At 32.3% G+C, this 13,795-nt stretch overlaps 1 protein-coding gene across 1 annotated transcript; it reads left to right on the forward strand.

Moving 5' to 3' along the window:
• Positions 1–1,531: 1,531 nt before the first annotated feature.
• Positions 1,532–9,994, forward strand: TRIADDRAFT_54294 (uncharacterized protein; the record flags this gene model as incomplete). The annotated part of the gene is made up of 36 exons (XM_002110337.1): positions 1,532–1,669; positions 2,119–2,358; positions 2,552–2,822; positions 2,977–3,060; positions 3,156–3,228; positions 3,306–3,520; positions 3,630–3,682; positions 3,732–4,130; positions 4,231–4,335; positions 4,453–4,513; positions 4,609–4,784; positions 4,865–4,911; positions 4,995–5,073; positions 5,149–5,208; positions 5,294–5,341; positions 5,453–5,533; positions 5,663–5,737; positions 5,821–5,907; positions 6,012–6,125; positions 6,385–6,512; positions 6,645–6,810; positions 6,961–7,086; positions 7,197–7,253; positions 7,353–7,404; positions 7,493–7,587; positions 7,688–7,739; positions 7,852–7,937; positions 8,021–8,082; positions 8,259–8,351; positions 8,468–8,516; positions 8,624–8,729; positions 8,797–8,936; positions 9,033–9,131; positions 9,262–9,369; positions 9,668–9,747; positions 9,925–9,994. 36 exons carry the CDS (start codon positions 1,532–1,534, stop codon positions 9,992–9,994), a joined length of 3,975 nt encoding a protein of 1,324 aa, XP_002110373.1.
• Between the last annotated feature and the right edge of the window lie 3,801 nt (positions 9,995–13,795).

A 13,795-nucleotide genomic window follows, 5' to 3' on the forward strand; every position in this document is an offset into this window, starting at 1 on the left:
CTATAAGGTATTTTACTTCAAAAAAATTGGGGGTTGCCTAGGGCACTCTGGATGTGAAAACTGCACGGTACAATACCACACTACAGTGTATTATACTGTAGAGATCCGAGTGCATTGTACTGTACACTCTAGCAGCACGGAACGCTGGACGAGCGGATCATTTCTTCGATACAGCTAGCAGTTTACTGTATGAAACCATCCTTCGATTATGTATAGGTGCTATAAACTGTGCATAATGCGGAGTGTTGCATATGGAGAGCAGCGTCGCTGATAACCGTTAATAAAATAACTTGGAGTTCATTAACTTTAGTTCGACTCGTTTCTCCACACTTGGCTCAAGTCTTGAGGTACTTTTGAATGGTTTAACCACCTTAAAACGGATCATCAATCGAGTTGTTAATGTGGAGGCGAATGGCCTGAAAGGATCGTCGATTTGGAGTATCTATTTGTCTTAAAATAGGAGAAAAATCGAATTGATACAAGGTATGAGAATATACCGGATACTGTAGCTTGAGTATACGAGTACTGTATAGGGCTTGAGCTCGCGGGAAAGACAAATAATTACCAGAGTTTGCAGTCAATAATTACCCTTCTATTTTTAATTATATACTATGAGATATATATATATATATACGCGCATCTATTATTCACCAGAAGTTAAATGCATATAGTGACGAATTAAGGTAAGTATACGACACAATTTCCAATACTGTAATAGGACTAGTAAAGCCCATCGCTGATAAGTGTTATTGTGTGATATATCATCATATTGATTAGCTAGCTTGTAATACGTACGATATGTTATTTATGGATATTGGATTACACTTGTAGAACTTACAACTTAATGTGGTGAGAATACCATCATAGACTTGGCTTAACTTTGCTGTATAACTTTCGAGATTATTTGGAATAAAATGAACTACCTATCTATCATAGGTCTCTCAGCATCTTTAGTATGCACTGTAGGAGAAAGACAAATAATATATATATATATATATATATGTATATATATAACCAGTCTACGATCAATGATGACTGTATTATTGATTATTCGCTAGAGGTTAAATAGTGTGAAGTTATTAAGAGAAGTATATGGCACAATGTTCAGTACTATAGTAGAACTAGTAAAGTCCATGGCTGATAAGTGTTGATTTATGATATAAATATATTGATTAGCTACCTTGTACTACGTATGTTATTTACTGTATGGATACTTGATTACACCAGTAGAACTTACTGTACAAGTTAGCGTGATGAGAATCCTCTCATAGACTCGACTTAACTTTACTATATAACTTTTAATATTATTATTATCTGGAATAAATAAACAGCCTATCGGTCAATTAGTTCATATAATTAGTTCTGCGGATAAATTACCTATGCTGATAGTATACGGATGGAACTGATAGCTTTCATTCCTTTTAATTAATTAAACATGATAATGTCTATTTGGTAGATATTCGTCATTGAACTCATTTTAGCTATATCATGTTATTATATTTGTAGTCCATATAGTGTATGGCCGTCTGTCATGGAGAATTATATTTTATATGATGAAATTGGACGTGGTGATGGATCAATAGTATATAAGGGCAGAAAACGAGGTGCTATTGAATTTGTTGCTATTTATTGTATTGAGAAATCCAAGCGTGCAGAAACTACCAACAGAGTAAGTACAGTACGTATGGTGTAGCAATGATATGTGACGGAATGAGCATACAAGCCGATGTATTAGCAAATATTTATAACCACAGTGAATAGATTAGTTGTGAGTTGCGACCAATTGTTTCGTATTATTCGTACAATATTTTGAGGTTATATTCATTTTAATTAATGGCAGTACACGCTCGTAAAAGTCCAATAATAAAAATCTTCATAGATGGTTTATACTTTATAGTAATACATTTAGAATTAGTCTGGCTAACTAATTTTGGTGATGCAATTCTAGTAGCTTATATCAAGCATAGCGACGCTAGCATATGCTCTTTCCAACACAGTAATTTATCTGCGTATTAATAAATATAATGACAATTAGTGTCTCTATCAAGGCAATGAGAAATCATTAGAACGATTACCAACAAAGCTGTAAACAAATATTAATCAATGTCATCGCTTTAGGTAAGATTAAGCCAGGGACTGAAACATCGATGTATGGTTGAATTTCACGAATGGTATGAAACTTCAAAGCATTTATGGTTAATAGTTCAGCTTTGTACAGGAGGTAGCCTCCAAGAAATACTCAATCAAGACGGTTGCCTACCAGAAGAATCGATCCGTAATTTTGGTGTCGATTTAGTGATAGGCCTTTACACTATACATTCTTTAGGGATTGTTTTCTGCGACTTAAAGCCTTCCAAGGTATGCTATATTTTCTAAATTGTAGAAATTTCATTAGTTTTATTAATTAATGAACAATTCGCGTAGAAATTTGTAACAATTATTTTTTAAAGATAACGATGGCTAATTTATATATAAAGAATAACATAAAAGTTAATTATTCTCGAAAACTCACGGACTTTGTATTTAATAATAATAAATTTCATAATTTCAGCTCTTGCTTGACGGTACATGGGCAATTAAATATAGTAATTTCAATCATGCACGATTGCTTGGTGAAAGGTTAGATTTTCTTGATGGAACAGACAGTGATAGCAGCGATGAACAAAGTGACAGCGAAGAAGTTAATGTGAAAAAAGTTTCAGATAAAAAAACTGGAATGCCATTTACGCCATACTTGGCACCAGAAGTAATGTTGTTTGGGCAGTTCTCGCCTGCATCTGATTTATGGTCAGTGGGATGTTTGCTTTACCGAATGTATACAGGTACATTGCATAGTATCAATTTTTTAACCCCTAAAACGTACCTAATAAATCGTTGGCGTTACTGGCATTGATGGTAGCTAGTAGCTGTTACCACGATTTTAGCGATTCTTATAGGACTGATTTTTCACTATACGATTTACTGATATTTACTTAGGTAATCTACCTTTCCAAGGAGAAACGACTGCTGAGTTGGCGAATAATATTTTACAAAACGATCCCCCTTTTCCGACTTCTCCAAGTGGGTATCTTGCTAAGTAGCTAAGTAGTGATAGAGTTGTTAATTGAAAAATAAGAATTAATGATGATGTAACCATTGCTTCATAACATATATAGTACATAGTGAAGAAATATCTGCAGAATTTTTAGATTTAATTAGTGGACTCTTGCGAAAAGATCCCAATGAAAGGTATTCTATAGGAAAATTTATTTATTCGATAGATCAGTGGACATCGCTGATGACTTACGATAAGAATATTTATGCAGGTATGATTGGTCCAGAGTATGCTCTCATGAAATGTGGAAAAACAAGATCGTAAATCAATTAAAGGAAGATGGTTTAGATGAATCTAGAAGTACCCTTGATAATTCTGTTCAATCAATACTTGGTGGTGATAATAATAACAATTCATCATTTCTGGATAATAGCACAAATATATCACAGAATGAAAGTGTTGACGAGAATTCAACACTTTATCAAGGTAAGTAGTCGGCCTAGGTTTGATTCGATAAATATTAAAAACGAACGTTGATTAATTTTCCTACTTAGTTCTACTTTGCATTTTCAATTTTAATATACGTGTATAATAGGATCTGTGATAAGACCATTGACCGCTCCAGAGGATTCACGCCGAAATAAGCCTGTATGCTTTAGCTTAAGGTTAATAAAATCATAATTTATTGAAATCACAGATTACATTAAATCCAAGTCAGGAAGCTAAGACTTTTATGTCCTTTTATAGTTTGCGCCCTCATTCATCCCTTAACTTTCTAACCACTGAATCTGAGCAACCAAACCTATTTACGATCATCGAAAAAAACGACCAGAATATTCTGGAAGACGTTGAGGAGGAAGTTGAGCAATCTAAGGGACTTGAAGAAACTGTAGCGCAAAGTACGGACGAAGTTTCCACTATGCAAAATGTGGTCAGTCAGTCATACAGTGATACAGAAGTTTTCGTTAGTGGTAGTAGCGAACTGAAGCAGCCTTTAGTTGAAAAAGTTCAGTTGCCAGAGCTTGATGATAGCCTAGATGAAACTCTGCCTATGGATACACCAAAAGGAGATAAAAGAATTTCCAGAAAAAGCACAGTACAGCAGCATATTAATACGTTATCGTTATCAATTATCTAAGATCTTAATTGTGTGTTGACATCTTTGAAAATTAAACGTAAGATATATCTTGTTGCAGCCTGCAAATGAAGAATTTGATCAAATTACCGTTCCTGAAGCCATCTCAGAATTGCTTTATCATGATAGTGATTTAGTTGCTTCTCCCATTCTGGAAACTCATCGTGTAAGCTTGAGCATAATTTAGTAATATATTTTTATAGAATCGTTATCGACTATTTAGTCATTTACTGGCATGCACATATAGTAAATAATGTATGAATAATTTACATTATTTGTGTAGACGCAGAGGAGTCGTTCCTTGAAATGGGATGCTAAATCTTTGTCATTTCCTTCACACACTGGTAAACGGGTTTTAAGAATTTTTTACTTACTGGGACTGTAATAAAATTGTTGAAAGTTATGATTTAATCTTAAATTACTGAATTTATAAACATAGCTGAGCAAATAGTAGAATTGACCGACGAAGAACAGCAATCTCATTTGCAGTTAATCCAGGAAACGTTGCAATCGAGCGGTAGTAATATGCAGAGGATAAAATTGCATGCAATTACATACCTAACTTCCATATCATCTAACTCTTCCATCGCGGATTTAGTATTTCATTCTGACTTGGTATGTTGGCATAATCATTGTGATTAGTTCGCTATTATAAACTTTGCAGTATAAGGTGATACAATATATTTTTTTTTTAGTTAATTGCGCTAGCTATCATATTAAAGTCCCCGGCTATTCTGGAAATGTAAGGACAACAATAAATTTCTTAATTCAATATAATTACCTTTATAATATGCCACTATATTTAATTATTGCTCACACCAACAGAAAGGAAAAGATTGCTAAGTGTTTTGGTCTCATTATATCCAGTGCAACCATGATTAAACGAGAATTTAATATATCAGAGGTATGAATTGGTCTTATTCTTGCTATCAATTTTTAGATTTGTTGAATACCCTTCATACGTATATTCTCTCTATAGCTGTTTGGAATGGCTACTGATGCTCTTCGTGACAGTATACGAAATGTAAAGTTAAAACAGGTTTGTTTGCATTATTATCTAGAGTTGAATTATCTCGATGTATAGTTTTTAGAATGTTTTACTAATTATATAACTGTGCATCTAGACTCTTACTGCAGCATTGGGAGAACTGATATATTTTGTTGCATCACAGGTTATATACGTATAGCTTCATAATAGATAAGAATAACCTTTCACTATTTTAAGGGTATTTTTTTAAATGTTTATAAAATTTAAATTAACTGTATTCCTTCATATAATATAGGAGATGAAAAGTAATTCAGTCATTTCTAACTGGGAAATTCCTTCCGCTAGTTATGTTATGATAGTAAAGTGTTTGCAAGGGGTTAGTAGATATGCTGTTTTCTTCTATTGTGTGCGGTGTATTTAAAAGAATTGACTGCGATGTTAGGTACTGGTATCTTATATACAAAATACGTATATTAAATAAAGGAATTACTTAATTAAAAATTAGGGTGATCCGATTGTACAACAACATGCTGCAAAAACGATAGAAAGCGTAGCTGTGATTGATTCTAGGCCTAGTAAGGTACTACTCAATTGCATTAACAGAGTTTCTTACCATTAAATCTAAATATACGTGTAGTGATGTTACCGAAAATTATAATTCAGAAACTAGCTACTCCTGGTACTGCACAAGCTTTATGGAATTTATTTACTCATTCGTCAAGCGACGCTTTATGTGCTACAGCTATTTCGGTTAGTTCACTAATGATAGTTCGATTACTAAGTACAAAAATAATGCAATAGTTAAAATGCATAATACACGTATACGTATTAATAAATTGATGATTGAATTACAGGCATTAAGTCGTCTAAATCGGAAATCTTCCTCTATCTTCAATCATATTTATGACAGAGTTGGTTTACAAACTATTTTAAAATCGCTTTCGACAAATGTCGGAAAAATTTCTCAGGTGAGTTATCGTTGGTTCAGTTGTTTCATAATGCGAGTGTGTAGATCCGACGCATTAACTTGACTTGTTGCTCGTGGCTAATCAAAATTATGCACCTTTGTTTTATTAGTCTTTGATAACGATGCTTATTTCAACACTGTTCAGTGGGCAATTGTTTGTTAAGAGAATGGTCCAAGACAAGGTTTAGCTTGATAATATCAATTTGGATTAAAAGTCCGTTATTTTACAAATTCCTTATTTTAATCGTTTACATTAACAGCAACTTGTAACAACCTTAATACACCTTCTTGAAAATTCCTCATACGTTATCCGGGGTAAAGCATACTTGGCAATATCACAATTAATCAAGCTTAGTCAGGATGCCGCACTGACTTGTTGTCAAGCTAGGTAATTATGCAGATATTAAGCTGCTGTTGCGTATCAAAACTGAATAATACCTAGATCATAACTATATAAGAATTTGTATACTTACTTAAGGAGTTATTGCATATTTTTAATCTATCAATGCTTACCTATTAGATTATTAGTCTTTATTGAAAGAGACAACAAAATACAGCCTCACTCTAAGGACGAGTTACATGATCAACAGCAATATGCTTTGAAATGTCTAAAGTGTGTCGTTGATGTATATTTGGAAGCTGTTCCTAATATATTTGGTAATCCTAAAATGAAGTTACTTTTAGTGGTAGTTATTGCCTTATAAAAGTCGCTAGCCTCTCTATATAATTCATCAGCTTATATTGGAATCGTACGTTACATGCTGTGTAGCGCTGAAAAATGTTAAAAGCATTTACTAACGTGTAACTATTCTGTAAATATGCTACTCCTTGATGAGTCAGATGGTGTGCTGCGGATCCTGGAAGTTGTGTCTGGAAGACGTCATCCGTCATCCTCTCAAATAAAACAATTAAAATCTAATTTACCTTACTTATCTGTTATCCATCATTTGCTAACGAATCAGGTGAGTATCGTATGATGCTATAGAATAACGTGGTTGCTTACACACGTATTATACGCAAATATCTAAAAGTAAGCATCTATTAATTGATATGACCTTCATTTGCAATTTAGATATTCAGAAGTAGATTAACGGATGATGTCTTTTTAACGAAGTTAAAAGCACTTCTGGTAAGCAATCAATCTCACTATAATAGTATTGGCGCCATAGATTCCAAATTGTAAAATTTGGCATTATTCGAGAAGTAACAGTATTTTAAAATCTTCTAGAGCCATGTTATTTCCGTCGATGAAGGGACAACAAGCTTATCTTCCACTTCAGGTTCTTTATACAATTTGCTTGCACCCTTACTGATATATGTCATTTCCAACCTCCTGTAATTAAACTATGTTTCGAAAAATTACTGCAGCTCCCACTGCTAATGATGACTTTAAGCATATCGTCTTGTCGATGGTACTAACTATATGTCAACAGTCTACTTTGGTCATGAAGCATTATGCACAAGTAAGGCACGACTTCAATTCATTTTGAAATAAATGCTGACTATCAGCGGGTACTTAATTCTGATATAATAAATTACATAAATTCATTTTCGTATCGTTAGATGGTCAAAAGTATCATGCCCTCCTTAATAAAGTTGATTGAGAGCTCTAACGGTAGTTATAGTATTGTTTTATTGTAAACATGAAAGCTATACAAAATGCGTATAAGTTTATGGAATATATCTTGTCATGTAAGTCTGAATTCGAGTATTTCTTTAATGCATAGGTGATACTCGTGTTCTTTGCTTGCGTGTAATTACTGAAGTTGGAATTCAGTATTTGAACCAATGGAATGATACAGACGTTTCTAAGGTATGAGTATAATCTAAAACGTACAACCGTATGTTGATACTTCGATACTGAAGTTATTGGATTAATTTATTGTCTTCGTACAGGAATACGGTATAATTGACAGAGAGTTACTACAAAAGCTAATTATACTAGAATTATTACCGAGGTAAACATATCTTGATTGACTTAAGCATGTAATAAATAAACATCGATCAACAAATTTTTTACTATTTGAGCCGTACACAGTTTCAAAATAAATATCTGATAGTTAAGCAATGTCTGGATGTGTATCCTTTCTAAAATGCTCGTATATATGCAAATGTGGTATATATATACTTTTAGTTACGAAGCCATTCTTAAAGACCAAGATCCGATCCCTACTTATGCAGTTAAGCTGTTGGCAGTTTTGATCCAAAAGTATCCATCAACATCGAAGTAAGCTTCTACGTTTACTCATTGCAGTTATTGCTATTGTATAGTTACCTTTTAATTTCGAGTCTGGAATTGGTAGGATGCTATGAACGTATATCGTTCTTTTACTCTTTTGTCAGGTTTGTGGATCAGCACCATGTGATGGTACCATTATTACATGTATACGAAGTGAGTTCATAGCTGCATTACTGGCAATCTAGATTTATTCAGCAGTAAAGCTTATAAGATTCTAAATGGTACGGTGATCATAGCAGAACTTGTATTCCTAATTTTAGGCTCATAAAGACAATATAAGTCAAAATATGCGAGATAATATCGTTGATATATTCTATCACTGCTTGCCGATGAACCAAGAGACTTTTGATATTCTGATTAAAAATGGTAAATTCTGTATGAACTTTTAATTATAAGTGGATCTCACTGTTAGTAAACAAACATATTTTGGTAGGATTCGTGACGTATATGGTTCATGCAGCTGATGAAATAATAAGGGATGACGAAGTAAAGATGGCGACTTTATCACATGCATTGGACATTATGTATCATGAATTAAAATATGTTTCTGGTAAAGTCAGAGTTGCATTACAGGTACTTACTAGCGATTAATCTTTGGAGTATTTAGTTATGCTCTATATATGGTATTTACCATAAAGAGTAAATATTATAACGGATACTTTTTACCAGACAAAAGAAAAGGAAAAAAATTCAGACTGTCTAAATACGGAACGATTGCTAATTGCAAACAGGCCTGCTGTCAAACTAATTAAACCACTTATATGTGAGGTAAGGGTTTATCACAAAGGAAATTTGCTACTTAATGGATGCTTTACCAAATTAGTTACTGAAACTATCTTTGAAATCTGGCAAGCCTCTATGATAACTCACAGTTTCTTTTATTGTGGCTGTTATTCAGCTAACACGCAATAGCGATAACATAAATGAAAGGGCCCTTAGATGTCTATCTTTAGCGATGCAGCTGATAGGCGGAGAGTTTCAGGAGACGTTATCAGCTAATGATATTGTAAGTTATAGCTATTTAGAGCTGCTTGTTGCTTCGTAAGCGTTTGCAATTTACAATATAGGTAAACATATTTAAAACGAAATTAATCAGTTATTTATTAAATCAATGTGAAGGATTTCTTAATTAAAGCTGTCAAAGTTTCGACCAAGAAATATTATAAGAATTTATTCAGGATTATCAAAAGATTTGTAAGGAATACTACTACAGAAATAATGGTTACCTTTATTAATATTAATACCTACGGAGGAAGGATGTTTAGACGTAAATTTAAATATTTATTATTTATGCAAATTGTTAGGTTACCACGAACTCCAACAACACCAATTCAATAAGACTGTATGGTGGTGAATTAATTACGACTTTAAAAGCAATCAAGAGGTATTATAGTACGGTGTAAAATCTAAAAATTAGTTGTAATTATTGGATGTATCACAACGAATTGTACATTAGGATTTAGTAAATAGTAGCGTGAGATTACAACTTTGTCGTTCGCTAATTTTTATTATTTCTTATTTAATTGCTGATTATAATTGCTGATTATAATTTCTATTACAGTATTGAAAATGAAGCACCAGTAATTGCGACTATCAATGATATTTTATCTCATATTGACGAAAGTTCATAATATTGTAACAGATTAAGGTGTTTCTTTTTTTATTTCGTAAGTATTTCAATCTCTTTGATTCGAAATGATAAATCATGTAATATAAATTTAATTCATCTATATTATATAAAGAATACCAATCAAAATACGCGCAATTGTTCAGATATTATCGCCTACGAGTTAGGCTTTTGTCTTTAACTGTGTTCCTGTAATTTTATGGTAGGGCCTAATTAAGGAATTGTTAGGCGATAAACTTGCCCTATTTATTAAACGCTAGCCGACTTATACCACATTTTGTAAGGCTATGATGTTAATGCTACTTTGAAGGTGATGGATGACTCCAAATATCGATTTAATGGATCTAGTTAAATTAGCTAGTTGAAAAAATTTTTCCTGATATGAAAATATAGCAACCTGTAATTGTCTGAAGAAAGCATGTCCTCAGTTCAATATTTCATCTATTATAGTTTATGTGTCTTTATTTTAGAGATATCGTACGTCCAACAGCATGCTACATTATTTGATATTCTACCTTATGAAGGCGCGATGCTGTTGTATTTTTATTTTGTCTTGCAGCTTTAATTTATTGAATGCCTATTGGCTTATTCTTGGATTGCTTCGTACAATTTAGAAGATAGCATTTGAATATAGTAAATATTTTAATGATCTATGATCATAATCTATTAGCAATAGAATTGCGATACTTCTTATTACTAAGTTTGTGATTTATGTTGTTATCGTCTTTGAAGTGCTTATTTTGATAAATTAGGATACTTAGAATACTTTATTACAAGCAGTATCCATGTTGTAGCATTTAAAGAAAGCAAGCTAATGTCTATATATAGCAAAAGCTGTACATGTGAACGCATAGAAATAAAGACTAGAGCATATTAAAACGTTAATCTTATCTCATCTATTGTTGATATGTGATTGATAAGATCTAGCACTAAGAGCGTATTCTATTATAGTAAAATCTACTTTGGACACTATTTTAGTGGGCAGTAGGACTATTTAAGGTACTAAAGCTGCGTTGGTAAGATTATACATATACGAACTTAGTAGATACCTTACTAGATAGATTAAACCAGTATTTTATCTGATCACACAGTCATACTTGTTTTGACTAGATCATGGTTATCTGGCCGTAAATAATTTACTAGTTACCTAGGTTCATTCATAATTATTGTTTAGGTTTCAACAAGATACACTTTATACTATAACTTTAGTATCATATTTTCTGGCCTATTGATTGTCACTATTGCTAATCCGTTTCGAACAACGTTTGCCATTTATTCTTACATACGAGATCCTCTTCGCTATTCTAAACTACTTGTAATGGGGATATAATGTGATTATATACGATATAGGGTATAAATGCGGCGAAATTGATCCTTATTATAGCATAAAGAAGATGTAAATAGAATTGCTAGTTATTAATCAACAATTGCATAACAATCGCTCATAGAGATGTTGCCTTTTAACAAACTCAAAAAGTAAGATTTTCAATATGCATACTATTGCACAAATTTAGGCGATATTTGTATTTTAGCTTAGCCATTAATCTTTGCTTAGTAATACATATATTATCTTGCAAGAGGCAAAATTAATACTATCTTCATATCTTCGCACTAATAGATTGTCAGTAGGTAGTAATTTAATTTACTCACTTCATCTAATTTAGCAATGTCATCGCCTATTCATTTTAATGCCATGGCTACTGCCAAGAGCTCATTAAATTTGGCAAGAATAAGAGGTTGATATTTTTGACAGTAGATTGACAGCTAAGTCTTTACTGTATCCCCACTAATGAATTATCGATTAAATAGGTTGTAAGCAAGCGATATAAATAACTATAAATGAAGTATTTACGTAACAAAAGGACAGCCATGTTTAATATATGCATAGTTGGCATAGGTGGACCGACAACGGAGTTAAATCAATAACAGTAACAGACAAAAGCATTTCTTCTCCAATGCCAATCGTCAATTATGCTAAACATTATGTTAACATTAATGTCAACCAATAAATAATAGTAATACAAATCTGTCGATATTAGTAGCAAACAGAATCTTTCAAGTAAAGCAATCCGGAGTATTAAAGTTAAACTTATTGTGTATAATACATGCTACGAAAGCAAAGAATGCTTTATTATAGCATGAAAGATTCTATCGCTATTTCCTACGATTATAAAGTGTATAGTACGACTCAATTTTCACACAATTCGCTCATATGGACTCTTGAAATTTTGACAGAATAGCATAGTAACTATGAAAATTCCGGTTATCCTTTACTTCCCTTCCAGCAGTAACAGATATTCCTACATTAATCTGACCGTTATGGCTGTAATGGGGAAGGGAATTTAACTACTGGTCTTTCATTGATTTAATTTTGAAAGATGAAGATTTTTAATTTATTAACCATAGAGAGGTACAATAAAAAGGAGTGATAATACCGATGTTTACATCAATTATCGATTGATTTCTTAGTTCCTAATAACTTTTAAAGCTTGAAGAAAGCGTAAGGCAATCAACTAATATAGACATTTCATATATAAATGTGGGCAAATAATTTTCGGTTTATACTTGCATTAATGTGGATTACGTTATAATGAATACAAGAATCATGATAGGTTGGTTATTGCTTTAATCGTAGAAATGTATTAATTAACTGAAGTTAATTAGGATTTTACATAGCTACCGAGCTAGTGAAATAAATAAAATAAATAGAGTAGACCTGAGGGTAAAGTAAGCGAATGCAACACGATTTAATAGACGCAACCCAATTTGAAATGTGTAGCAGAGACCTTTTATCACAGACTGACCATATATGACCGGGATCTTAATTACGAATCGAATTATTTACTTATAAGTTAACTACCTTCGTTAACTAAATTAATCACTAGTTGTGGATATATAAGAAATTTAATTTTATTTGTGTATGGGTTAACTGTGTTATTTAATATACGTGTTGAATCTTAACTATTTATTAGAAGGACTGCATATCATTCAGGCGTATTTTTAGTTTGTCTGTTGATCCTATTAGATTATTTGGATATACTTGTTATGCCATGAATTCAATACTCGATCAGCTGGAAAAAACGTCATTCCATTACTGTATCTAGAACATACATTAAGATTATCTAGTTAAAATACAAAAATTTAAAATACCTACAATAACAACTAAATCCTTCTATCTCCTTTTCAAAATTAGCGCTGTACGATCAACAAGATATAACACTTCTGTAACAGTATACTTTTTATATGGTTATCATGGATCTATGTTACTGCCCTAACAAAGATAATAATTATTTTACACAATAACAACTGGTCGCTGCTATCCCTATTCAAAATTGGCTTCCTTATTGTGTATATAGCCTGACAACATTTCTATAATGATGATATTAAAAGATTAATGCAACATAATAACCCTTGCAATAATAACAGTTTTACTCGACTGTGGAGTGAAACTGTAAATCTCATGCTGACCAAGATTTTGGTTCGATCAAATACGTGAATTATAATTGAGTAATACAAGCACTAAATTCGATTGCACAATGTACTATCTGCTTGATTTAATTAAAGTAATCCTTTTTCAATTAGCATAAGGTTTTTACATTGTACTACTTGCGGTAATTGGTTCAAAATGTAACCTTACTTAGTCATCATAAAACGTAGAGGAAGATAACGTTGGTTACTTACAGGAGAGAAATTAATTCAAATCTTATTCTATTAGCATTTCATGCAATAAGGTTTATTTCTATCAATAGATTAAGCGTATTCAAGCATGTAGACGCTGTTTATCCGTTCTTTTTCATTTATACAA

This window comes from Trichoplax adhaerens, genomic scaffold (assembly GCF_000150275.1).
Source record: "Trichoplax adhaerens TRIADscaffold_3 genomic scaffold, whole genome shotgun sequence".
Classification (NCBI taxonomy): Eukaryota; Metazoa; Placozoa; class Uniplacotomia; order Trichoplacea; family Trichoplacidae; genus Trichoplax; species Trichoplax adhaerens.